This window comes from Protomyctophum parallelum (genome assembly GCF_964188405.1).
Source record: "Protomyctophum parallelum genome assembly, chromosome: 10".
NCBI classification, from domain to species: Eukaryota; Metazoa; Chordata; class Actinopteri; order Myctophiformes; family Myctophidae; genus Protomyctophum; species Protomyctophum parallelum.
In genome coordinates, this window is record NC_139704.1 from 21,200,997 (window position 1) to 21,228,987 (window position 27,991).

At 41.5% G+C, this 27,991-nt stretch overlaps 1 protein-coding gene across 1 annotated transcript in view; it reads right to left on the bottom strand.

Annotated features, from left to right (window-relative positions):
- Window positions 1-27,991, bottom strand: part of micu1 (mitochondrial calcium uptake 1) — a 54,792-nt gene that overhangs the window by 26,278 nt on the left and 523 nt on the right. The window contains exons 2-5 of the mRNA XM_083774272.1: window positions 24,362-24,526; window positions 18,721-18,913; window positions 12,092-12,254; window positions 6,471-6,514 (exon numbers count right to left, since the gene is read on the bottom strand). Coding sequence (XP_083630398.1) covers window positions 6,471-6,514; window positions 12,092-12,254; window positions 18,721-18,913; window positions 24,362-24,525 — 564 coding nt within the window. The 5' untranslated portion in view covers window position 24,526. The remainder of the gene's footprint in view (window positions 1-6,470; window positions 6,515-12,091; window positions 12,255-18,720; window positions 18,914-24,361; window positions 24,527-27,991) is intronic.

The following is a 27,991-nucleotide window of genomic DNA, read 5'->3' on the forward strand; positions in this document are numbered from 1 at the left end:
CAGCCTGGGGGCTGAGGGGACCAATGAGGAGGTTAGAAGCATTACTTTAATCAACACACTAATGACTGGATAATGTAATGCCCAACGAGTGCGTGGCTGAATGCTGGGAGTTTAGTTGAGATTCATAGGAATCTGTGCTCAGAGTGATTAAACCCAACTAGGGGGCAGGACAGGAGGAGTGGTGCCTAGGTGACTTATCATAATGAATCATAATCATATTCAAATTGCTGTCCATCTGCCTTTTACAGTTGAGTGGAGAAGCGTTATTGCAGAGTGCGGTGACTTGTGAATCAAACTGTTGCCATAGGGGACCCATCCTGTCCAAAGTCCACCTGCTGTTATTGCCCTTAAACATATCATTAGGCACTAGGCAGGGCTACTTTGTTCATGTTTCTCTTAATGATTAAGGCAAGTCAGGCACCTCCTAACTAGTTTGAAGTTGAACTTGAAGCATGTATGCTTTTCAGTTGTTGGCGGATGTGTGTAGCATTCTCATCAAAGGTTTAAGCACAAAATATGTTAATCTTTTTTGCCTAAAACTTAGAAAATAGTATATAATTATATAAATATAAAAAATAGCCGATCTACCAGCTCACAACCCATTGCATGTTGTAGCTTGTAGTTGAGCTATTTTTGAAAACCTTTGAATAGGGATTAAGTGGGCCTGCCTTGGTGTAAACAATTGTGACTGTATATAAATGAGAAAAAAGTTAAAAAACGTTGTTTCAGATTGTTCACATCAGATTTCTGGGATATTTCAGGAAATTGATAACTCAAAACTGAAATGATCATAAAGTGTAAATGATATCGCTACATCACAGTTCATGCCATTTGTTTTAACCCAATAAAACCAGGAAAATATCAGTTTAAAAACTTAAATTTTATACAACTTTGGCTACTCAAAAATAACAAGATATAGAAGCTCATATTTTTATCAAGTATCAAAGGTATACTTATATAGTATACCTTCTAGATTTAAATGAACAGACACTACATCATATCACTTATTTGTGCATTATTTTAGAGGTACTCTCTTACAAGCAACTGTGTCACTATAGACATCCAGTACACTGTTAAAAACCTGAGTGTTAAATTAAAATGTCCCTCCACACTGGAGCCGTTTTTTGCAGTCGAGCAATACATTTGTCAGATTTAATTTCCCCCAAACTGTTGTTTGCGTCACGTACATCTAGAAGGTGAATATTATGCAGACATAAACATAATATTGATTCTGAACAAGGTTGATTTTGCACCGTGAATAAAGACATCAACCTGTATGAATAAAAGTTTTTATGCAAAATACTTGTTTCTATAGTGCTTATTTGTCATCATGACCTCTGTGGTTAACAACCTTTATACTGAGGTATACTTTATTTAGCTGAGAAAGTGATGTGATTGCAAATCACTCTCTTAAGGGAACGCTGATGCAGTGAAACATGAATGTCAAATGCATTGCTGAGAAAACCGAAAATCTGCCGAAATTAAGAACTGATCATTGACGGAACAGAAGAGGGTTTTTATTTTTATTTTTTGTCATCAAGAGTTATGGGAATGAATCTATCTATGGCAATGCTGGCATCCTATTAGCTATGGATGGGCATGAGAGGCATTTTCCATCTAAGCAGAGGATTTCAGAGCATTGCCGAGTGATATTTTGATGATTTCTTCTTGCTTTTAGATGACAGCAAGTCAATTTGCTATGTAAATCCCTTGGAAATGATGATGAGGACCATTCTGCAGATTTAAAGGCTATTTTTGAAGCATGAGAACAAGCCAGCCAAAGTTTGGATTTCAAGTTATTTTCATTGATATTGAACAGACTGTGAAAAAAACCAGCTGAATATATTTTGTACATACGGCACAATGTACTGAATGCTGTTGGGTACGTACTGTATCTGAATTAGCTTTATTGTCACAAGTGAAGAAGTGGCTGAAATTTGTTTTTCGTATCGTTAGTTTCCATAGAAGAAAAGGAAGAGGGTGGAAGCAAGGGGTGAAAGGAAATCAAACAAGAAAAACAAAAACACAAAAATAGACATTTCCATGGTGCCTGAAATAAAGGGAAGAACCTCTTGGGCTGTATTTTGCATGTCTTAAGTACCAGGTCTTATTCCCTAACTTGAGTAAACTAAAGACCTGGAGGCGTGATCAATGCCATTTGGCTATTCTGAGTGGTCAAAGAGCCAAATGGCTCTTGAGCATTTACTCAAGTTAGGGAATAAGACCTGGTACTTAACCCTTTTACTGCTGCCATTTATTGAGAAATTAGGACCTAATTCATGCCAGCATTTTTTTAATTTGAGCTCTTATTTTGAAAAGCCACATTTTGCCTCAACCGGAAGTGAGCTTATCCCTGCCAGCTTTACGTTGCCAAGACAACCTTTGTTTACATAATCGAATCAATGCCGGTACATATAGCACTCCACAACGTCGGCTCTGTGCCGTCAAAGAAACGCTGTTTTGACCAAAAATGCCATCTGGGACAAGGAATAGGAGATACAGGCGATTGAAAGAAACGGATAGAATGGATTCTTATGGCGACCGCGATCTAATCTGAACGAGCCAGTGCAGTGCTAACAACACTGCTAGCTAACCGGCTAACGTGAGTAGCATTATGGCGTGATCGATCATATGCACTATAAAAGTATAATTGCCGAAGGGCTACGGCAATGGCAGCAAGGTGTATTATCAAATTGAGGCTTTGATTGCCGAAGGGCTTCGGCAATGGCAGGAAGACGGTTAAGACACGCGAAATACAGCCCCTTGAGTCTTATCTCTCAAAGTCAAATCTATTCTGTTCAGGCACCAGAGGGCTGACTGACATTAAAAGTCACAATCATATATTTTATGAAAGTAAAATGTATGTCACTAACCACTGTACTGTTCAATACAGCTGCTTCTCACTTTGGTAATGACTGGATCATTACAGCTTATTCAATGTTGTGCATGGCAAGTTAGAATAAGAAAAATAGAAACATGTTTGGTTTGTTCTGTGCCCATTGTTATAGCACTAATATCTTGGCTATGTCACATATTTTAAATGGGCAAGCACAAATTACATTGTGAAGGTTACTAATGCTGCATTGACAAATTGTCAAGTCACCAAAATAATTACTTGTGTGTTTCTATTCCATTTGCTCTCACGCTTTGGCAGAGAAATCGACATTTGTTATTGCGACTATGGACCTTCATTGCATGCAATGTCAAAAGCTTAATTGTGAGTGCTTATTGAAGCTTATTGTAACAGATTAAATGACTAAAATCCCAATCTGGTCACAAACTGGGTTTTAACAGTCCAGTGGGCATATGAATGAATCTGCAAAATGGCGTAATCATTTCTGTGCAAGCATATATGCATGTACCCTATGTAATGATGTACCTAGCTAGCAGCATAATCTGCTCTGCATGACGTCATGAAACGGAAGCATCCACGAAAGCCATGAATGTTGGGTTGCATTTGAAACTGTAAAAAACAATGTTATGTGTTGAAGTTAGTAAGTATGTTTGAAGATGGCCATTTCCATTTGTGGAAATAGTGTGGTGACTAGTGTCACCTCACCACACTAGTCAACATGCCCACAAGCTGACAGTTTGTCAGTGCAGGGAAGCACTGTGCAAAACAATTAGACACAGCCGCGTATCACCATATTAATCATCACAATGCTGTATCGATTATCCAGCCCCTCATAACATTATGTATCGATGGCTTAAGGTTCTCTGATACGCTGTGGACATGTGTGTGTGTGTGTGTGTGTGTGTGTGTGTGACATGACGTGTGTGTGTGTGTGTGTGTGTGTGTGTGTGTGTGTGTGACGTGTGACGTGTGTGTGTGTGTGTGTGTGTGTGTGTGTGTGTGTGTGTGTGTGTGTGCGCAGATGTAGACACGCTGTATGCTTGTATATTAAAATGACTCAGATGCTTTCCTGGTTAATCTATACACCCATTTACTTACCTAATTATCAAGATCACAGGGGATTGGACAGGGAGGCCATGCCATTACTAGCCTCTTGCCTTGTTGTTTTTTTGTTTTTAAAATCAGTCACATTTATAGTTAGCAGTATGCATGAACAACAAGAACAATGGTTCATAATAAGTTGTACTGACACCCAGAGAACCACACTTGAACTTTATTTAACATAAATGTATAACTTAATAATTAATATTTGTATAGTCAAATAAATTAAATGTTGTACTGTATCATTACATCTTGTGGTACAGGTACATAAGAGCAAATATTATTTTTGTTTGGCTTGCTTAATGCAGCAGAATAGATTACATAAAATTCAAAACAACAAAAACACAGCAAACAAATAATAGAATGAAGAGTGCAAGAAAGAGCAATCAAAGAGTAAAAAAAATAGTAATGTGTATGACATGTGCATGTTTTCCCTGTAGTAGCAAAGTTAGGTAAAAATAATGTGTGAACAGCTTCACAGCAGGTTACGTTCCATATACAACAAAATGTAGTTTAAAAAGGTGCGATTCGAAGCTATATTCAATTTAGTTTAGAAAGACATAATAGTGCGAGAAGAGGGCGAGGGGTGGGGCTAGCGTTTTCCTTTGCCCTGTGTCGCTCTGGTTCTTATCAGTTCCTTCATGTATCTGATTGGGAAAGAAGCTTTTTTGCAGTCTATTTCCAGTGACTTTCGCCTTTGAGAGACTGCAAAAACGTTTTCCATGCGGCAGCATCTCAAACAGTCTGGGATGGCTTGCATTGTTTTGCGGTTGAGGTCGATGCAGCTGCCATACCAGGCAGTGAAGCAGCCAGTCAGAATGCTCTCTGTGGTGCCTCTGTAGAAAGCGTTTAGGACTTTGTAGCTGGCAATGTGGCATGTCAGCGTTCTCAGGAAGTAGAGGCGGCGTTGTACTTTCATCACCACCCACTCCCAGTCTGTACTGCCCAGGTGAGATCCTCAGTGATGTGCACTCTCAGGAATTTGAACTCTCTGACCCTTTCCACTGCAGCACCCCCAATCTGGATGGGAGAGTGGTCACTAGGAGGTCTCCTGTAGTCAAAGATCAGCTCTTTTGTTTTGTCGACGTTGAGAGCCAGGTTGTTCTCTTACCGGTGACTATACCGTCCATGGGGCTGCGGTGGCTCAGGGGTAGAGTGGCTGGATGGTAACCGCAAGGTTGCCACCTCGAACCCGGGCTCCCCCAGAGTTAGTGTCGAAGTGTCCTTGAGCAAGACACTGAACCCCTAATTGGTCCTGATGTGCTGGTTGGTGCCTTGCATTGTTTCCGCCGCCATCAGTGTATGAATGGGTGAATGTAATGCATCTATGTAAAGCGTCTTGGATAAAGGCGCTATATAAATGCACCATTTACCATTTTAACACATTATTTATTATTATGTAGGCCTATACCATATTTGTCACGTTAAGATTTCGCAGTCTCAAGATTTATTTGTCCTGGGAGAGGGAGTGATTGGTCAGCAGCCGTATATCTTCCCTATGGGTTACATGGCGAGCTAAAGCTGTGCACGCTGAATCACTCACAGACACCGTGTCAACTCTCAGAGTGTCAAACAGCAGGTTACAGAATGGCTACACACAAACACCACGCATAGCAATGTGATGCGTTGTGAGCATGTAGATCGGCTATTTTTGGTGAGCGACACCAACACGGTACAGATTAAGCAACACCTGCCTTGTTCTGAGCCAACTCTCTCCCCATACTGCCAGGAAACCCCAGCTGGACCCAGGAAGCCCCAGCTGGACTATACCGTTTCATTCATCAGGGTACAGGAATGACATTAATAATCTACTCAAGTGATGATAAATGTCATTTTCTTGTTTGTCTTTTGTGATAAAATAAGGTTATGTGAAGTACAAATTATCAACCAGCATATAGTGTTGCTCTCCGTATCCAACCTCGGGTGGGCATCATGAATTGATAAAACTACTCTTGGTTGGTTTGCAGGCGACGGCCAATACCCGGTTGGTAATCTATATAAGATCACATAAGATACGTTTATGTTTCACTGTAGAATGATCAGATCACATAAGATACTTTTATGTTTCACTGTAGAATGATCAAGTAGGGTATTAATTTAAAATATGTTTGTAAAGCCACAATAATCTGTTTTGTACTTTCATTATGTTCACAGCTTGATCTCCAAGTAAACTGAGAAATAAAACCTTTAGATAGGCTCATAAGAAACACAGCAGGGAGAGGAAAACTAAACATACTGTACGAAATACATAGCACAGATGAGATGGTTATAATTCAGTTCACATTGACATTTGGGGGAGAAAGGTCCAGTGGTTAACTTTAAATTAATTTCAGAGCAGAGGAATGGGGCTGATATGAAAGGTGATAATGAAAGTGCTTGTTGCCATTATTCAACTGGTAACCGCTCTTGTTCCCTTGACAGCCCACACACCAACCCACACTGACCCCCCCCCCCCCACACACACCCACACACACCCACACACACACACACACACACACACACACAAACGTCTTACCTTGCCATCGTAGCGCTTCACCTGAAACTGATCCAGACCCAAGTCTAAAAGAGAAGGAGTCAGAAGGGAGATAAAAAGAGAGAGAGGGAGGGATAGCATGAGAAGAGAAAGACCAATTAGGAGACAGGTATTGAGCGAGACACAAAGAGGCAGAATGAGAGGGGGAGAGAATGTGTTTACAGACCGTAAAGCACCCAGGAAGAAACAGGGGCCAGAGTAGTTACATTACATGTGTGTTTTTTACATTTATCTGCAGCACAGGGAGTGCAAACAACTACATGCTGTCATTACGGTAATGCTGGGCAATCACCGACATGTACCGCGGATTAATAATGGCCATTAATAAACCATTTCCACAACTGAGGATGTTTCAAATAAACTCTTGACAGTGTTCTGCATCAATTCCCCTGATCATTTATCATAGTAACATTCTAAAGGGGGGGCTTGTTTGCTAGACCTCACCTAGCTAGATGCACTGTGTGTGTGTGTGTGTGTGGGGGGGGGGAGTATAAAGATAAAAGCCTTATTTATACATAGGGGTAGAGCGCCAACAATAAAATGTACAATCTCATAGCTTGTAGAGCTGGTATTTTCGGCATAAAACAACATAATATACATTTTGAATAAGCAAATAAAGAAAAAGCGGAATACATGGTGACAGCTGCTAGAAGGAGCCACTCTTCAGCAGGAGAGCTTACATGATGGAGAACGTAGGCTTTCTATACCATGACTTAACACACATGGTGGCCTGAACCCAGCGCCGTGGGGTCAATCAATGTCATTATGTCACAGCGAGACAGTGAATGATGAAACTGAACGACACTCGGGAGCATTAATAATACATCTTTACAGTCGCCCTTCCCCATTCCTTTCCCCTCCCCTTTCACTTCCGTGTCATCGTCACCTCCATCTCATCTCCTCAGATTGATGACCCTCGCTTGGCCTGTTGTGACCTCATGACATCACGCTGACAGGCATCAAAGTGCAGCTCTCTCCATGACATCGCAAGTGCTAACAGGAAGCCACATTTCATATACATAATTGCATCTTGCCTGTGTTTTAGTTTTGATAATTTGTTGTTTGTTTTTTTTGTTTTGTTTTTATGTGAATTTTAGAACTCTGTTTCTCTATTTAATGCAATGATTTTCATTATGCACTTGACTTTGCTGAAACCGAGTGTAAACTCAGTGATTTTCGAGATTAAATATAGACTCTGAACTGGACTGAATTATGTAACAGCGGATCATATCATTTAGAGAAATGAGCCACAAATCAAGCTTGTTTTGACCCAAAAAGAAGAATCAGAAATATTACGATCCTAAAAACTCGTTTTTCCCACCGCACCGGAACCGGGGTGTTATGAGCACGTACAGGACACAGTTGTGTAATAATTGATATTAAAATAGGCGTCCGAAAGCGATCGGATGGGAGGCGTCAAAAGGCGATCTAGGCGCCAAATGAGTTAAACAAATCCCATTGCAATGACAGGTCAAGTGGGAAATGTCTTTTTTAACCAATCACAAAATAATAATAACAACAATAATAATAGGAGTTTAAAGTTAATAAATATCTCTGGGTCTTGTTCACGAGTGAGGGGAGAACGGAGCAGAAGATCAGCCTGAGAATCAGAGCAGCAGGAGCGGTATTGCAGTCACTGTACCGCACTGATGTGACGAAAATGGAGCTGAGCTAGAAGGCAAAGCTCTCGATTTACAGAGCAATCTTCGTTCCTACTCTAACCAAATGGTCATGAAGTGTGGGTCATGACCGAAAGAATGAGATTGCGAATACAAGTGGACAAAATTAGTTTTCTCAGACTGGTGGCCGACCTCTCCCTTAGAGATAGGGTGAGAAGTTTGATCATGCGTGAGAGGTAGAACTGATGCTCCTTGACTTCGGGCATGCCTTCCAAGCGTCTCCCTAGAGAGGTCCTCACTGCACGTCCCACTGGGAAGAGACCCTGTGGCAGACCAAGGACCAGATGGGGGGGGGGGGGGGCATTCCCAGGCCACACTGGCCTGGGAATGCCCCGGGATCCTCCAGGAGGAAGTCGCTAACATTGCTCTGTATAGGGAAGACTAGAAATCTGTTGGAACCGTTAACCGTGTGACTCGATACCGGATAAGCGGTTGAAGATGGATGGATGGATAAAATAAATGGTAAATGGTGCATTAACTGCATTTATATAGCACCTTTATCCAAGGCGCTTTACAGAGATTGTGCATTACATTCACCCATTCACACACACATTCATACACCGATGGCAGCGGAAACCATGCAAGGCACCAACCAGCACATAGGGAGCAATTAGGGGTTCAGCGTCTTACTTAAGGACACTTCGACAGTAACTCTTGGGGAGCCCGGGTTCGAACTGGCAACCTTGCGGTTACGATCCTGCCACTCTACCCCTGAGCCACCGCCGCGGCGCCGCCCCATAATAAAACTTTATTTGTATAGCACCTTTCATGACATGAAATGTAGCTCAAAATGCTTTACAGAACAAGAATAAAGAACAAGTGCTTTACAGGAAAGGGGCTATGGGGTGGCAGGGGTGTGTGGGTCGATGGCGTACCAGGTGATGGCCCTTGTTCCATCATGCAATAGGAGCCATGATTGGTTCCTCGGTTTTTGGTGCAGAGCGTTGCCAAGGCATACAAGTGAAATAGCCAAATGACATGGCACTCTAAATTACTAATTGCTTGGGGAGGAAAAGTCTTTATTTTGTAAGAGGGCTAGAATAATTAAGCTGCCTGAAGTGGGTACAAATGCATTGCCTTTGAGGGATAGGGAGGATTTAGAGGCTCACCATACAGAATTTCAGTCATTTGGGCTATTTTTTCACGTCTGTCAACAATTCTCTCCAAACCCTGCCATGGGGGTGAAAACACATCTGCTGGAATGCTGACACATTATAAATTTGAGTAAATCCCTTCCACTTCAGATTCAGATCAAACCTGAAGCAAACAGGGATTACTGCATTCTGACTGGATCAATAACCTCTTGACCTTCAGGTCAGCAGTCAACACTGACAGGAAGCCAATGGCAAGCCTCTACGGTGACAATCTGAAGACCCTCTCCAAATTGATAAAATGGAAATAGGGGGAAAAGAGGGGTTAAAACCTCATTCATCATTTAGTAATTTCATTTCATACCACTATGGGCTATAAAAACCTACTGAGCCAAAAAAATAAAAAGAATCATCAGTGGGCTGTCAGCCTCTGAGCGTCTAGAGACTTATTATTATTATTATTATTATTATCATTATTATTATCATCATTATTATAACAGAAAGGCTCACCCAGGAGTATTCTGCTTGGTAATCCCACAGCAACTGAGCTGGCTAGGAGAGGATGCGGAGATGACTGTCTATGACTTAATAAAACACCCTGCAGAATCTCTTTAGTGCCTTCCGCATTATTACTTGAATTTAAGTTTGGTAAGAGGTAGGAAGGGACAGAGAAAACCAAGGTTGGACGACAGCGCTGCGCCAGGAGATGGAAGGCGCTGGAGCAGAGCCAATTTAGGCCAAGTTCTTGACACCAATAAATATCTGGAAGTGCTGAGTTGTGCTGCCCTGCAGCATGGACGTGCTGCCCTGAGGCGTGCAGTTGGTGTTCATCACATGATTCAACCATAGACCCGCCATGGAGGCAACAGACTCCTAGTACTATGTTGCAAAAAAATCACACCCGTGTGAACTGAGTGGTGCAACTCCCCTCTCTCCCCCCCCCCCCTTCTCTCCTCGCTCTCTCTCTCATTAGCAGGCAACAGTGCAGCACTAATACTATCTCTCTCTCTCTCCGTTTCTAGCACAACAGCGCCCCTACTGGTACTCATAGTCATATACTGGTGCTCATGGCCACATAGGTGAACACATAGGTGAACACGGACATTGCTGTTCCTTGGAGTGGTTGCACCACTCAAAAACATCACAGAGAAGTCTGCATTCTCTATTCCACACTGGTGAAGTCAAGTGAAGTGTAGTGCTGAAACACACCAATGCTAAATTAAGCTCCCTGCCTTCCCAACCCACCTGTGGCCCCTGATCAAATATATCTCACTAGCCCTGCGTGCTATGCCTCAGATTAACACACCAACTGCTGTGCTGTCACCCTTGCACCGCCACCCCCCCCCCCCCCCCCCCCTGCTCCCCACCCCCCCATACACCCATCATCCTCACAGCCAATTGGACAACTCTGTCTCTGCTCCACCTTCCTGCCTCTGTTCATATTTCAGATCAGGGTTGGTGGGGTTTTAAACACAGCAACTGGCACAGGTCCTCGAATGCCAAGCGCGTTGGCTGAATGCCCCCGTCAATGGAATGAGGGGGTGGGGGTCTTATTTCCTCCGCTCTAAACCAGTGGAGCTGTGCATCCTCCTCACCAGTGTTCAGTGTTGCAGACTCTATTCTTTCCTCCAATTTCCTTATCCCTAAACTTCTTTGCCGTGTTTTTCAAAATGGTTTAGAAAAAGAATCACACCTGTGTGAAGCGAGGGGCGCTCTTATCATATCATCATCATACATCATCTCATGAACAACTGAATTTATGTGATTGGTTGGTTACATTTACGCAAATATTGAGACGTGTGGGGACAAAAGCTGTATATAGGATGGGCAAAAAGGCAAAGACGTTTAAGGAGAAGGGGTGAGGCACTGGCGAAAATAGGGCCCATAGCCTTTAGCTACTCTGGACATGGTGGGTAAGGCAAGGGTGATCTAAATGGCCATACCAGAGTGGCGATGCATCGCCCTCAGCGACGACCATCTCGTCTCTATCTGCAGTGTGCACACACACACACACCAGTGGTGTAAAGTAACCAAGTACTTCTATTTCCACTACATCTCAGAGGCAAATATTGTACTTTTACTTACACTACAATTATATGGAAACTTTAGTTACTTTGCAGATATAAATTATAATATAAAACATAGGCTACATTAACCACTTGAGCCCCATTTTATGCAAGCTCACAACTTGTGAGCTTGTAGATCTGCAATTTTCAAGCATTTTAGTACTTTTACTTTAGGTACTTTAAAGCAGGGGTTCCCAACCTTTATATTTTCACGGTGGTGCTCACGATAATAAAAATCTAATAAAATAAATCTTGTTTAAAAAGAAAATATCCTTAACGATGATGTCACTGGTGGACGGGTTTCTGAACTTCCCACAGCCTAGTGGTAGTGGTATTTTAGGACCAATTATATGACGATAGGTTGAAAAGTGGTGAAGTGGTCTTTTAAGTATATTTTGATACCAATACATCTGTACTTTTACTCAAGTAACATTTTGAACACAGGCCTTCTACTCTTAACAGAGTATTTTTATATTGTGGTATTGCTACTTTTACTTAAGTGAAATATCTGAGTACTTCTTCCACCACTGGCGCACACACAATGCACACAGACTCTAGACCAGGCTGTTCAGGTCTCTGGGATACATTTAGGATTCATCATTGGGCCCCGACGAGTGCCTTGGTCGAGGCGCGGACTGAGCCTCACGTCCACACAGATAAGACACGAGGGGGGGAAACAAAAAACAATCGATACGCTGAAACGAAAGAAAGAAAACATAAAATTGTGGTAGGACTCGGGAGTGACCGAGGCGGTGGGTATAACTCACTCTCTGGCTGCTTCTCGTTGGGTGTGATGGAGCGTATGAAGTCCTGGGGCGTCATATAAACCTCGGCGTCTCCGTGCTCGCTGATGACCTTCAGCGTGGCAAAGTAGCGGAAAATCTTGTCCGGGGTGGAGTAGGCCCTTATCCTGTTCTCATACTCCATCACCTGGTAAAGCAGAGAGAGAGAGGGGCCAGTTATGACATGACGGCCGGGTGTGTCTAATGTAATGTACTTGCACTTAAAGGGACGCTATCACACTTTTAATGTGCATTTCAGTTAATTGCCTGATGAGTTAAGACTCATTATGGTCTATATCTGTGGTTCTCCCCAGTTTGATATGCATTAGGCCATGGAGCACCATTTGATAAGAAGGATTATCTCTGGGACCCCAAGCTACAGTACACTTCCATTTGGAGTTACAGACACTTAAAGGAGAAATCCAGACCAAAACACGTAACACGAAATATGTTCCCATGAATCAGCCTATAATGCTGTCCCAACATACATGTTGGCCTGGCTTGCATTATTTCCCTATTCTCCATTTTCCCTACCCCTCCCACAGTAAAATGCAGTTAGAATGGAGCTAGTTGCCTTCATTTTAATGCGGGAATTTTAGTAGGTCTAAACTTTTTGAGTGGTGCAACCACTCCAAGGAACAGTCTGTGTTAAACTACGGTATGTGACTATGTGACTATAGCAAAAGTGGCGCTGTTGTCAGGGCTCCAGACTAACTTTTTTCACCACCGTCCCGGAACCGTCCCAAAATACAATTTGAACCGTCCCGAAGTAAATGTATACCGTCCCGGGAAAAAAATGTACAAAAAAGCACCACTCAAATTGTGAAATGAATAACTGTATTCCTATTGTAATAGAAATACAATTAAGCAAAACAAATAATGTACTGTATTGAATACATGCAGACAGTAGTACATTTGTTTGGCTTCATGTTTCTTCTGTAGATACACTGATTTAGTAAAAATGCTCCCAGATGAAAAATAGGGCTTGGTTAAAAATGTTAATCGAATTAATCTTAGGCTTTGTAATTAATTAATCTAAATTAATCATATTTTAATCGCATATCAATATTCGACCTGAGAACAGTGATATTTATTTTCAAATGGATTTTGTTATTTTGGTGTAGCCTACCAGTGAATCAATGAATAGTGACTACAGTAGCTTATAAAACTTTGGTGTAGGCTACTTGATCAAGACCAACAGATAACGTGCAGCAATGCAGGTATATGAATACTCAAATGTCTATTACATGGTTGGCATGAGAAAACAAATAAAAACAACTTTATTAGGGGGAATACTAAGATGAAGGATCAATATAATAATAATAATAATAAATACAATCAATAAAAACTGTGGAATGAGAGCGTTTTGGGGTGTGCATTCCACAGTGTTGGGGCAGCAATTCCAGAACAATGAGCATTAGAAAACATCTGTTGCTTCAGAGGATATATATCAACATATTATTTAATGTCGATGCCAGCTAGCAAGCCTAGCATGGAAGCTAACATTAAACGTTGGTGATGTAGTGTAGCCCCATGTCCATATGGAACCTTTCTGTGGCACACAACCATGGTTTTATCCAAGCTTCCAACCGATAGTTTTTCAATCTAAATGTCCCATCCACGGGGCAAAAGCAATATAATTCCTATGATTCCGTTGGGTGAATGTAGTGTGTGCGTTGTTGTTGCTGTTGTCAACTGTCTGACTGACGGCACGGCAAATTCTCATGCTGCTCATCGCTGCACACGAAATGCGCATTTTCAGTGTAAAAACTCCTCTCGTCCCGAAACCGTTCCGAATGAGATACATTTACGTCCCAAATAGATATTTTACAGTCCCCGGGACGTCGGGACGCCGTTAATCTCGAGCCCTGGCTGTTGTGCCAGAAACAGAGACAGAGAGATAGTGTTGCACTGTTGCCTGTTAATGACAGAGAGAGAGAGAGAGGCATAGACGAAATATACCGTAATTTCCAGACTATAAGCCGCACCTGAATATAAGCCGTACCAGCTAAATTTAGGGAAAAAAACAAATGTGTACATATACAAGCCGCACTGGACTGGACTATAAGCCGCATAGAGGCCATAGCCGGCCATAGAGATAGATTTATTAGGTCCCCTAGTGGCCGTTAGCTGTAAAAATCCATAGATTAGCAGCACCGTTGTATAGGCCGCAGGGTTGAAATCATGGGAAAAAAGTAGCGGCTTATAGTCCGGAAATTACGGTATGTCTTTTATTGTACAATTTTGAGAGAGAGACAATTTTCTTCCTGTGATCATGTGATGCGCATAGTGCTCACTCGGTTTTCAAACAGCGGCAGCAACACAGCCACGCACAGAGTTGAATGGGCTGTATGCTGTGCTCGGAACAGCTACAAAAGTTACTAAACTACAGCAAAGCACAGGGAACTGGAGATGTTAACACCCCAGGGGTGAGTGGCATATGTAGCAACACACATGAACGTGGCGCGTGTGTGCATGCGTGCAGCCTACTGTAGTAGCAAAAAAGTAACGTTAGCCTAGCACGTAGCAACACACATGAATGCTGCGCGCGTGCATGAACGCGGTGCGTGTGTGTGCGTGCGTGCACGTGTGGGTGTGTGCATGAATGCGGTATGTGTGCGTGTGTGTGAGACTGGGTCAGTGTGTTCTAACCAGGAGTTTAGTAATGTTATAGGGGGGGGGGGGGATCGTCTATTAATAGTGTCCTGTTACTCATAGATGAACTGTTTGTCACCCGTTTAAAACAATTCAAGGCCAGCACCCAACATGTACAGTATGTTGGGACAGGATTATAATGGTTCAACATGGGTACATGTATTTTGGTCCGGATTTCTTCTTTAAGTGTCCATTTGGATCCTAACTAACCAGGAAGTACGAGTAATACTTACTTCCTGGACTTAGTTGACCAGAGTCCCCCAGGGGTCTACTTCTTCCCTCTGCAACAAATCTCTTGCCCGAAAATAGACAAACATCTGCTATTTTTACAGAAACATCGCCCCAGCCAGGGAAGTGTTCATGTGGTGAAGGTTTCACATTCACAGATTGTATCCCAGTGAGAACACTGAAATAAAACTTCTCAGCACAACCCTGGCAATGTTTCAGGAACACAACAAACACACTGCTCACTCAGCGGTATGGCTGACTCTAATGCAATATTAACCCGATAACAAAACCGTAATGCTGAAAATCAGTGTGACACTGTAAACGTCAAATAAAAAAACCTAGCTATCACTCCAGACATAGTGAAAGGAGCCGAGTGGAGGGGTGGGAGGGAGGGAGGGGGGTGACACGAATACAAGTGTGTAGGCGGCTGCAGAAAATGGAGCTGTCAATGACTCCAGCCTCCAGCTCCCTGACTCCATTACAGCATAATAATCGAAAAGTCAAAAAATGAAAAGCGTGGTTTTAGGGAGTGAGCTGAAGGGACTCAGGGGTCATTGTTTGGGACAGAGTACAGACAGTGTTCCCCCAATCCTTTCCCCAACAGCACTGCCCCAAGTGAGGGTCACCTCAATCACAGCAGCATGCATGAATAATGGGTAACATCACACGGCACACACTAGGAAGCTGTTTGTTTTGTTTTGTTTTTTATACTCATTTTTCACCTGGTGCCAATTGCCCTAAGGTGTAATCGTGGGCTCTACTTTCCCAACTTGGGGAAAGCCCCGAACTGAGCTCATGCTTCCTTCAATACATAAGTGAGCAGGCCGGATTGCTGCATGTTTTTTGTGAGGGTACCTACCCTAGGTGACACAGGGGAACCACAGATATACAAATCACACCTGTGTGACGTGAGGGGCGCTCTTATCATCATACATCATCTCATTCCGATGAAATGACGCCATCATGTCAAGATTGTGACATTTTATTGACGATTGTCATCAAAATAATGATTTCATTGTGTGGCTTTTAGGCCATGTCAATCCTGGAACCCATCGGCAAAAAATGAAAAAACAGCACCCTCTTCTGTTTGTTTCCTTTCAATTTAGGGCCCAGTAGAATGTGTATAACAGGATGTTGGCCCGTTTGGCCAGGCTCAGCCCTCCACTTCCTGTGGTGTGACTGTGTTTTCCATTCCCCCTATCAACACATTCTGAATGGCCTTGCCGGACAATGTAAACAAAAGCACGGGCAGATATGACAAAAAACTTAAATACAAAAGTAACACACAATACACAAATAACTGCCAACGGCCGATACCAAAAATCCAAATAAATAATGTATCAAAATAAATTAATAATGCCTCGTATTATGGCCAAAATACGCCATATTTAATACTTTATACTATAGAAATCCATTTTAAAATAGTGTTAGTCAGTTAATAAGGACACATTCCCTCGCTGTCTCCACCCACACCAGCAATGGTGTGAGAAATGCCAGTGTTGTATGTCTTTATATGTATTGAATACACAGGATCTCAAGGTCTCAGGTATTTTTATTATGCTTTTAGCATTATTGTATAACGAACATCTGTACCTTTAGCAAACAGATAATAAAGTATTCAATCAATACTCAATAGACTTAGCTGACCGAGTCCCCGCCTGGTCCACTCCTTTTTTCCCCTGGACACCAAATCTCATCTGCAAAAGTGTCAGATCTACAGGCTCACGACATGTAACGTTGCGAGTTGCAACACATTGTGAGCTTATAGATCTGCAATTTTCCCCAAATGTTCGGCCGACAATAGGTGCGCTATTGTTCATGTGGTTAAAGCCGAGCTCTCATACTTAAATCTGCTTACCAAAAATAGTCACCTTACAACACGTCGCACGATTCTGCAGTGACTACAGGACTTTGGGGGAATCACCCACAGATATTAGCATATAGACGAAGAAGTGGTGGTGCCAGCCAGGGAATATCCAAAGTGACAGCGAGTCAGCCATGTCATCTCTCTGTAGCTCTCATCTCATTTACACTTACAGGATATTGATCTGAGGATCATCACCCACATTCATTGATGGAGGCTCAAGCTGTTTTTTCTTAAAAAGTATTCAGCATCTCTGGCTTATCCCATTTTTTTCCGCCTGACACTCTCACACATGCACATACACAAACGATTATAGGAAGACTGAAGCCCAAGATACTCCAATTACACAGTAATGTTGCATTCATGTTGTAATTAAGTTGTACACAAAATAAATAATGACTTGTCTTCAATGAGAACAAAAGTTCACTGTCGATACAAGCTACTCTATGATAACAGAAACAGAAAAGTGTAATATCATAAGGTCTGCTAAGATAGCAGTATAGACACCATACAAAATAAATCCGTCAACACTTTGACAGACTCTAGAGCTGTCACAGTCTACAGCACACATACACAAGTAAACATGCACGCATACTGTATCACAGTTTTTTCCTGCATAGAGACATTTGTGGCCCTCCTCCCCAAAGACGTTTTAGTCAGCGCCAAAGGAAAATCACCAGCACCAAAATGATTGAGAGTAAAAATAGCAATTCTCTGCAAGTGTGTTTAATTTAATAGCTTGTTTCAAGTGCAGCCCATTCAACCCCTTTGCCCAGCACGTCAACTCTGGCACGGGTGGGCAACTGGGCACATGTGTGAAACGAGCCCAAGAGTGACAGTTTCACTGGATTGTCGTCTCAGATCACCTAAGCCTCCCTACCTGCTCGCTCGCCTCTCATTGAAAATGAATTACTAGACACCTTCTGAAAATAACGTAATGCTACAGCCAGGCAGCTTACCAAAGCCTTCCAAATGAAAAGCTTTATGGTCTATATCGGTTCCTTATGTCAGATTCAAAATAGCAGTACAGGAGATCATTTGATATTCAATGATCAGTGGTTTTCCATGTACAAGCTTTTAGTTTTTGATGAAATGATCAGAATTTAAATAACAGGAAAATGCTGCCAAAAAGGTAACACAATGTGTTTAGTAGTCATGATAATTTGGACCAATCATTCATGCTTACTGTTGTGCAGTCACCCGCCCCATTTTCTGAGCCAAGACAAACACTATACTGTACACACACACACACACACACACACACACACTTTACATTTCAAAGACAACATGCTTTATAAAAACTAGCCTCATTATCTCATTATCCGACATACTATGCTCACAAAGCACACCTTTCATTGACAATATACTGTAGGGTGTAGGCAGACATTCCAGATATCAAAACATTTCCAGCAGACTGCAGCAAGGAGATTTATGCTTCCATTCCACATCTATACACATACATGAAAGATGTCCCACTGCAACATGTTTTGTAAGGCAAAGTTCTGCCTATTGTTACAGCTTCATTCTCTTCTGCCACGTCGTCTGAAAATAATTAAGTACTTTTGCCAGAAAATGGGTTTAGCTGGCTTCATGTCAAATGCCTTCTTGCTGTATTGCTATAGTACTTTTTCATCCACAACCTAATTAACAGCAATGACATTTAGTGGGTGGTACATTTATGACAATGGATATGTACACTGATTGGCTTTTGCGCAGCGCCATAAAATATACTGTCAAAATACAAAAATGTCTTATGGGACATTGGGCGGGGTGTGCTCTAAAAACGCCATCTTACGGGCCAATTACAGCAAATGGTGGACTGATTGAATGGCTGCATATGGCTGGATGTTTGTCGTTTATTGATTACCTTGCGGTCACGAAATCCAGAGCGTGGTTTCATCTTTTTTTCAACGCCGCCCTCCTCTCCTTCCTCTCCTTCACTGCTGGATTCCACAGACTTCTCAGACTCCACGACAGACTCTGCATCTTTTGCAAAGTCTGCTGCCTTTGCCTCTGCTTGCTCTGCGTGACGGACGGATGGCCCGGCATCGGCATGTGCTCTGCGTTTCAACAAGCAAACAGGGTTCAAGTTAGGACCTGTGGGGAGGTATGGTTGGTACGGAGAATCGGAGATTAATGCAAACATAGCTGCACAAATAAATGGAATGAGAGAGAGTGAGAGTGAGAGTGAGTGAGAGAGAGAGAGAGAGAGGGGTAGAGAGTGAGAGAGGGATGCTCTGTTGCTCTGGGCATTCTTGTTTGTGCATGTGTCGTTTGCCATGGACAAGTACCCACTTGGACATTTTGAGACTAAATTGAAAATCGGAATAGTAATAATAACAAATAGCAGAGTCCCACGCAGGGGTGCTGAATAATTCAGTTTAATGAGACATGGCCAGCATTAGGCCTCAGGTTGGGGCCTGGAATTGGTCTCATCCTATCACTTTCAAGCACCCTATGGTGCAATCCATCATGCTCATTGCTCACTGCTTTTTTATTTATCATTGTGTCCCCAAAGAGCTCTCTCAGGTCAGTGGCAGACCTAGCGCTGCATCTTAACTACACTAGTATTGTTAGTCATGGGAGTGCCATCATAAAGGCCATCTCACACCCAGGGATGGTGGCTTTTCGGAACGTGACAGGAAGGAAATATGTACTTCAACAGAGTGAGCAGCAATTGCATGAGGCTGAACAAGCACTGAAGAGCTATTCAATTTCTTTTCGGGAATGGCTCTGCAGGAGGTAGCCTAAATTGTGGGCAATTTGTTAGAGGAATAGTCAGGGAAAATGTCTATAATATGAAAATCCCATTATTCACATTTTGTTCATCTGCAATTTTCTGTAGCGGGCCCAGTAATATTATTTTGTTGATAAAATGGTTAAGCTATGTTTTCTTCTTCCGTTTACGTTTGTTTATTGGATTTTGACAGATACATATCTCCAACATATAGTATTGCCTCATATAGATCCCAATAAAGAAAAAACAGTTACATGACATGACAAGTGAAATAGGATGAAGATTATAAATGTAGTTGCTAGAGCAATATCTTCCAGTCATATCGTGAGATTTTTGATTTGAAATAAAACATAAAACATCTGCAGATGTGTGTGACTGTGTGTATTGTTCTCAGACTCGGCACTGGTTGCTTGGTTTACTCAGTGTGAGTGTTATCTGGGGTGCTTTAACTGTGGGCTCTCCCTCATGCCTCTCAGTGCATGGAGAGAGCCGTTTTAAGCTCCCTCTGTTCCAAATAATGAAAGGTTTGCTGCCTTTTCAGCTATACAGGAGAAACCGTATTGTCTGTTGCATGAATGCATGATGCGTGAGTTGATGCCACACATTTATCAACACACCTTAAATGTAAAACTTTGTTCGTCTCATTCATTTTCTCATAATAAATGATGCATTTATATTGCTTTATCCAAAGCGCTTTAGAAAGTGCATTACATGCACCCAGACGCATTCACTCACCGAGTCCGAGGGCACACACAGGGCCACTCATTGAGAGCAGTTCTTGTTCAAGGGCACTCCGACACAAAGGCAGGAGGAGCCGGGAATCAAACCAGAAACATACCGATTCCAAGACGGACACTCTACCTCCTGACCCATATTGGCTCTCTAATGATGCTTTAATGATGATGATGATGATGATGATGTTTGGATCTTCAAGAGTTTAAAAAAATGTATATGAATTTCAACCGGATTATGTAAACTGCTAACATTCAATTTTATTATATTTCCTCCCTCTGTGATTAATTATTGATAGGCCTTTAAAAGAATAATCATGTTAGTGTGTGCTCTGCTCAAATCAATCAGATCTTAAAATAATTTGGAGATTTCTATATTTTGTTTACTTTTCTTTGGAATGCAATAAAACAAAGTCTTTAATCACTTTGGAAATAACTGCCCAATTTGGATGAGAAATCTAGAAGCAGTTTGACAACAGAACTCAGTTTAGTTTCTTTGTTTGGACGCAACTCTAATCTGATCCATGCATTGGTTTGACAGTAAAATGTCAGTTTCAGAAGATTATTATTATAAACAGCACATTTTAAATAAACTGTGATATGAAGAATGTGATATACCGTACGTGTTTCTTTACCTAGTTATTTAATGATGAACAAAAGATAATCAGCATTTTGAAAAACACAAAACTGTTCCCGCCCGGGTTGTCTTCTTGTCTCACTTCCTGAGCGATTGTAAGAAAAACAATCGTATACTTACGTATGTGTGGCTCTATACGATGCAGTGATGTCTAGAAATGGGTCTGTGAGTGTGTGTGTTTGTGCGAGGCTAATCTTGCAAACCGCTGTACTGATCAGCACCAGATGTGTTGTGCATACTTCCAGTATGCCAAAGTGTACCCCCAAAACATTTTCACATAATGTTTAGTATTTTTATTTCATTGTCAAACATTAATTTGACAATGGAATCAATGGCAGTCATACTGTGCTGAAACCATGACAAAAGGGCACTCTGCAGGCCTATGACTACAAACAATATTAGCATGATTGTAAAGTGGAGAATATCCTCTTTCCAACAGTGCATACAACTCCAGATATGTTTTCAGCTGAATCCCAAATGATTTTGGTGGAGCACACCAGGAACTATGTTAAAAGGGTAATAGTGAGGTGCAGGCCAGGGTGTGCTAACAGGATTTGCTCCACCCAACCAACACCCACAAGAAATATTGGTGGGGCACTGAATAGTACTACTGCTGATCAAACTTCATCAAAGAACCTGCTAAGCCCCTGTACTGTAATTTAGAGGTTCTCTTCTGGAACCATTTTAGTGATATTTAGCATCCTCTGTTTTTAGAGTGCATGGCTTAGTTAAAACTATAAATATCACAGCATGAAGCAGCACTTTCACAGAGCTCTTTATGTTCATATTAGTAGTGGTCCTCCTCACTTTAATGCTCATTAGGATGGCCCCATTCTGTCCACAAGCACACTCTGGACTGCCTTTTGTGGGGATTGCATTTTTATATACCATCTCAGAGGTGACCAGTGGCGGCCGGTGACATTTGTCCTAGGGGGGGCGCTATAACAAAATCAAGAAAACATGCACTAGGTATCATCACATTCAATGAAAGGCATTAATTTTTTTAAATAAAAATACATGCACAGTACTCTTTAAATGGCTCAAAGACATAATAAATTCCATAACATTGGCCATTATTCCATAGCATTGGCCTTAAATTCCATAGCATTGGCCCTAATTCCATAGCATTGGCCATAATTCCATAGCATTGGCCTTAAATTCCATAGCATTGGCCCTAATTCCATATCATTAGCCTTACATTCCATAGCATTGGCCCTAATTCCATAGCATTGGCCTTAAATTCCATAGCATTGGCCATAATTCCATAGCATTGGCCTTAAATTCCATAGCATTGGCCCTAATTCCATAGCATTGGCCATAATTCCATAGCATTGGCCTTAATTGGCCCTAATTCCATAGCATTGGCCATAATTCCATAGCATTGGCCTTAAGTTCCATAGCATTGGCCCTAATTCCATATCATTAGCCTTACATTCCATAGCATTGGCCCTAATTCCATAGCATTGGCCTTAAATTCCATAGCATTGGCCATAATTCCATAGCATTGGCCTTAAATTCCATAGCATTGGCCCTAATTCCATAGCATTGGCCCTAATTCCATATCATTAGCCTTAAATTCCATAGCATTGGCCCTAATTCCATAGCATTGGCCTTAAATTCCATAGCATTGGACATGATTCCATAGCATTGGCCTTAAATTCCATAGCATTGGCCCTAATTCCATAGCATTGGCCTTAAATTCCATAGCATTGGCCATAATTCCATAGCATTGGCCCTAATTCCATAGCATTGGCCTTAAATTCCATAGCATTGGCCATAATAATTCCATAGCATTGGCCTTAAATTCCATAGCATTGGCCCTAATTCCATAGCATTGGCCCTAATTCCATAGCATTGGCCTTAAAATCCATAGCATTGGCCATAATTCCATAGCATTGGCCTTAAATTCCATAGCATTGGCCCTAATTCCATAGCATTGGCCTTAAATTCCATAGCATTGGCCATAATTCCATAGCATTGGCCTTAAATTCCATAGCATTGGCCCTAATTCCATAGCATTGGCCTTAAATTCCATAGCATTGGCCATAATTCCATATCATTAGCCTTAAATTCCATAGCATTGGCCCTAATTCCATAGCATTGGCCTTAAATTCCATAGCATTGGCCATAATTCCATAGCATTGGCCTTAAATTCCATAGCATTGGCCCTAATTCCATAGCATTGCCCTTAAATTCCATAACATTGGCCCTAATTCCTAACTCAAAGGCACCACAGAACTTGATACAATCTATTATTTTAGATGTACTCTCTTCCTCTGTCCTTGGTTTGCTGTGTGATGATTACATCAGGTTTGTCTGGACCCAGCTCTTTAATTCTTAATTTATCTTGCAGTTTCCAAATGGTGTTTTCTGCAGTGACTTTACAGAGTTCTCTTGTTCCATTATGCAAGTGAATTAAACTATCATTATCTTGACTTTACCTGGCTCCATTCATCTGTCTCATCCCTCGTGTTTTTCTAGCGTATGTTGTTGTGGCTGTGTGTTAAACCCTATGTCAAACTGTGCTGTAATGTGTATGCTGCCCCCAAGTGCTTAGTGGTGTGAATAACATGTCATGGATCGCACATATTTCGCGACCCAGTGGCTTGCTATAGTTTGTATTGAAGACATGTGGACCGCAATGCATTACTCTTCAGTGCTGAGAATCAAGGGCTACAGATGAACGCGCACCAACACGTGACACTCGGTAACCAATCAGAAACGTTACATAACGTAAACAACATTTCACATGATTTCATGGCAGCATAATACAACGTGGCAGCATAAAACAACTTTTAATCACTGCCTTTGGTTAGTGGCTACTTATATTATATAATATTTACGTTTCTGGATTGCTAATTTTAAATAAATTACAGGCTGCAGATTTCGTTTCTCAGTCATTCTTATTCACGTTTTATTCAGGGGTTGTGCATGGTGGTGCGGCGCACCAGCGCCCCCTATGGACTCACCGCCACTGGAGGTGACCTGTGATGAGTTCAGAAACCTGCCTACTCAGTGTGGTAGTTTCAAACAAAGATTTCAAACTTTTATATTGATTTCATAGATGTGACCACAGTGACAAGCTAACTTTCCAGGAAGAGAAAGGCAAGCTAACTTTCCAGGAAGAGAAAGGCTGTCGATTCCATTAGCTTGGAATCCAATGATGTCACTGATAGGTGGGTTTCTGAACTGTGAGTACCAGTTATATGAACATATGGTTGGGATTGGGAAAAGTGCTCCCTATTTGCGCATCCCTATTTTGGGCCTGTCATTATAGATGAAAATCCTTATTTTTGCACGACACCGTCATACAGTGAAGTATGAAATAGCGCAGGAGTGGTTATGAATTGGAGTCAAAGGGAAGAGTCAACCGAGTGCACTGGTGGTGGGTGCAGAGACCTACCTGGTCCAGAGCAGTCCAGCCCCAGCAGACACCCCCGTCACCCCGGCTAGAGCTGCAAGCATCAGCCTCCGGCGGCCCGTCCCCCGCACTGCCCCGCTGTGGTAGCGCCGGGACATCTGTGCCAGGCCCACCGAAGCTGCCGTCAATGCCCGCAAGCGGAACATCCTGCAGAGAGGTGCATGGGAAGGAAGGAAAGAAAGAAAGAAAGAGACATCTTAAGTTTTTGTCCTGTGTTTAACACTAGTAATCGAAAGATTACTTCAGACTTCAGAATGTCTAATAATGTAAGCAAGATGAATGATAAATGATAATCAATCATTATTATGAATGACTAATGACTGAATAATTAACTTAATTTGTAACAACTTAAAGATGCAATAAGTCATTTTCTTTTGTTAAAATAACCAATTTTATACTATCAGGAGAGAGAAGTCATGAGCTATATAGAGCTTTAACTTAAAAACTAAAATCTAACTACACCACCTTTAACACAAAAGATTAAAGGCGAATAGAAGGTATTAAAAAGCCATAAATGGAGATGAACAAAAGGCCTGTCCTTGACAGCGTTTTCAGAAGTGATTTAAAAGATGGCAAGCTGACTTTAACAGCCTTAGATTCTCAGGCACTGACAGGCAGGGCGCTCCAAAGCTTTGGTGCCTGCGCTGCATAAGTCCAACCGCCCCAGGTAATGAGGTGAGTTTAATGAGGCCAGTTTTAGGAACAACCACCTACCTGAGGATCTAACGCCGAGTTCAGGCTCATCCGGGACCAGCGTGTATAAAATGAAACTAGTAGCTTGGCCTTGTACGAATGTACGTAAGTCTTAATCAATTCTGAAACTCACAGGCAACTCACAGGCAACGAGGCACCTGCCAACAACCAAGAGGGCCTTAAATCAATTCTGAAACTCACAGGCAACCAGCGAAGGTTGGGTGTAATTATGTTTAAGACTTGGTTAACACTTAACAGTCTAGCAGCTGAATTTTGCACAGGTTGAAGACATTTTACTGAGCCCTGTCCCCGAGTACAGGGACAAACCCTGTCCCTAAACATGATTCAAATTGCCTAATACTATTATCCCATCATTGTCCAAATTACTTTTAGAAGCTTAAGCATTAATAGTCTAGGGTAAAGATATAGAAGAATTTAATTTCTTCAGAAAACTAATTAACACCCACCTAAAGAAGCAAAGCTTAAAACAATATTAGTCCTTCAATCTACAGAGAATACTGTAACTGCAGAGCTCTCTCTCTCTGTACTGACTGCAGACAAACCTGTCACCTATGGCAAATCAGTGCAAAATGTCCTGTCATCCTCACACCTCCACTTTCAACCTGGCATTGAACATGTCATTAAAGGTTAAATAAAACATTCAAGACATTCAAAAATAGCAGATCTACACAAGCTCAAAGCACATCCTTATGCACTGTATTGTGTGAGCTTGTAGATCAGCGTGCAACAATATCATACGACAGTATAAAATGCAGCTTACGTGATTAATGAAAAGGAGAGCCCAATCATCAAAGGATAAAACAAATTGCCAACAGTGCAGCTAAGCTATGAAAACTTCCGACAGCACAGCAGTTTTAATTCATCATTGTCACGGAAAGATGAATAACAATTGCATTAGTGTGTACTAATGTGGTAGTGTGTACTGGCGGTGACAGGCATGGTGGAGCTCACCCCACTGGGACCTACAACACTACCTGTCAACAGAACACAGTTCAGGCACCATTCAAGCACCAACTGATTTAGCTGAATTAATAAAACAAGACAATGAAGACAAGGAAGGTGATAATTGGAGTGATCAGTAACCCATGACAATGGGCACATTAGGTTTACATTGCCAATTTGCCAGCCAAACATCGACATACTGTACCACTTGTTTAATGGTAAGCTGTACCACTTGTTAACTTATATTAACCCTTAAACCCTATACTTATGTATCGTCGCCAAAAATAGCCAACGAAATTGGGGAAAACAACATAGATTTGTAGATCGGCCATTTTCACTCAATGTTAGCCGCAGAATATGGATGGTGGGTTTAAGTGGTTAATGTACCGTATTCATTGTTGATATTAATTTGCTAATATGAATTAATATATTCACTGTTGTGTTGACTCATACTGTACGTTAATTGGTGATAACATAGTCATGACTATCGTTTGATAAACTATTAAACTCTACAGATTTCTTGACAGATTCATTCAGAGACCCATTGCAGATATTTTGTGTCTAATTTAAGCTTAACTATCTTATTTGTCTTGGTTTGTTTTTGTTTGTTTTTACTTTTGACAGAATTTCCCTCCAGAGATGAATAAAGATTTGCCTAATCCTTTCTTATCAAGCCTGAGCCAAAAAAATTAGATACTTCATTAGTAGCCAGTTTCTTCTCTTGTCTCACATAATTTGATCCCGACAAGATAACATAATGACTGGTTTTATTAATGCGTCTCAGTAAACAACACTACGTTTTCTCATTATTATATCTCAGTGGAGCAAGTATTTAAATTTCTTTCAATCTGGCCAATTCAGTAGTGCAAACCAAACACATTGTTTTCAAATTAGCAACAGTAATGGGACACATTACTGTTGGGACAGGTTTTGAGTAATGAGTAGGGTTGCCAAATCCCTTTAAATACGGAAACATCCCATATTTGGAAACTAAAAGACGTGTCCCGTATTGAACTGATATGGGACACACTTTGTTTCCTTATTTTTAGGAATCAATCAATGACAGACACATCTTACAAGTTCAAAGAGCTCATATACATAAACTATAATACAGGTTGTTAGCCACTTAAAACCATCTACCAACAGGGACCCCTAGGCGGTCCTCACAGTTATTACAAAAGGGGCTACCACATTTTTGCATAATGAAACTAGTTTCTTTACACTAACCACTTCAACCCTTGCATCATATTCTGAGGGGAACACTAGTCGAAAATAGCTGATCTACAAGGCAAGCTCACAACACCTCGCAGCTAGAGGCGTGGTAAGCTTGTAGATCAGCTAGTTTTGGCAAAGAGGTCTGGTGTAGATGTTATATTTCATAGGTTATCTTATGTCAGTTATCATTCACTATCAGCATCATCATCATGCACTTTGGTCTTTCTAAGATTTTCTGTTCTAAAAGAACAGAAAATCAGGAACGAAAAATCCCACAGTACAGCCTTCATTACTTTTGGAAGAGGGCGTTTACTAACTATAGATTTGAAGATGGAAAACTAAACGAAGGCTGCACATTCGTGGGCAACTGTCATAAGTGCAATACACCACTCATGATATAAAGAATAAGCCAACATGGTCCTGTAGTACAGTAAGTTGAGCAGCTAGTTCAGACATCAGAACACTTATAAGCTAACTCAGCAGACAGCAGCACAACTAAACACATTGAATGATGATTGATGCTGAATTACCCAATACTGTCTTGGTAGTGTAGTAGTCAATGCACGCCCGGTGAACATTATATAATATATATAATTACATTATATATAATATATAATGTAATCACAGACAGTCATGTTTCAGGGTTAGGTGAACATGAAAACCTCCAAGTTTCTGTCCATATGCACATGGGCATATATATACCTCTAAGTTTCTGTCCATATGGGCATGGGCATGACATAA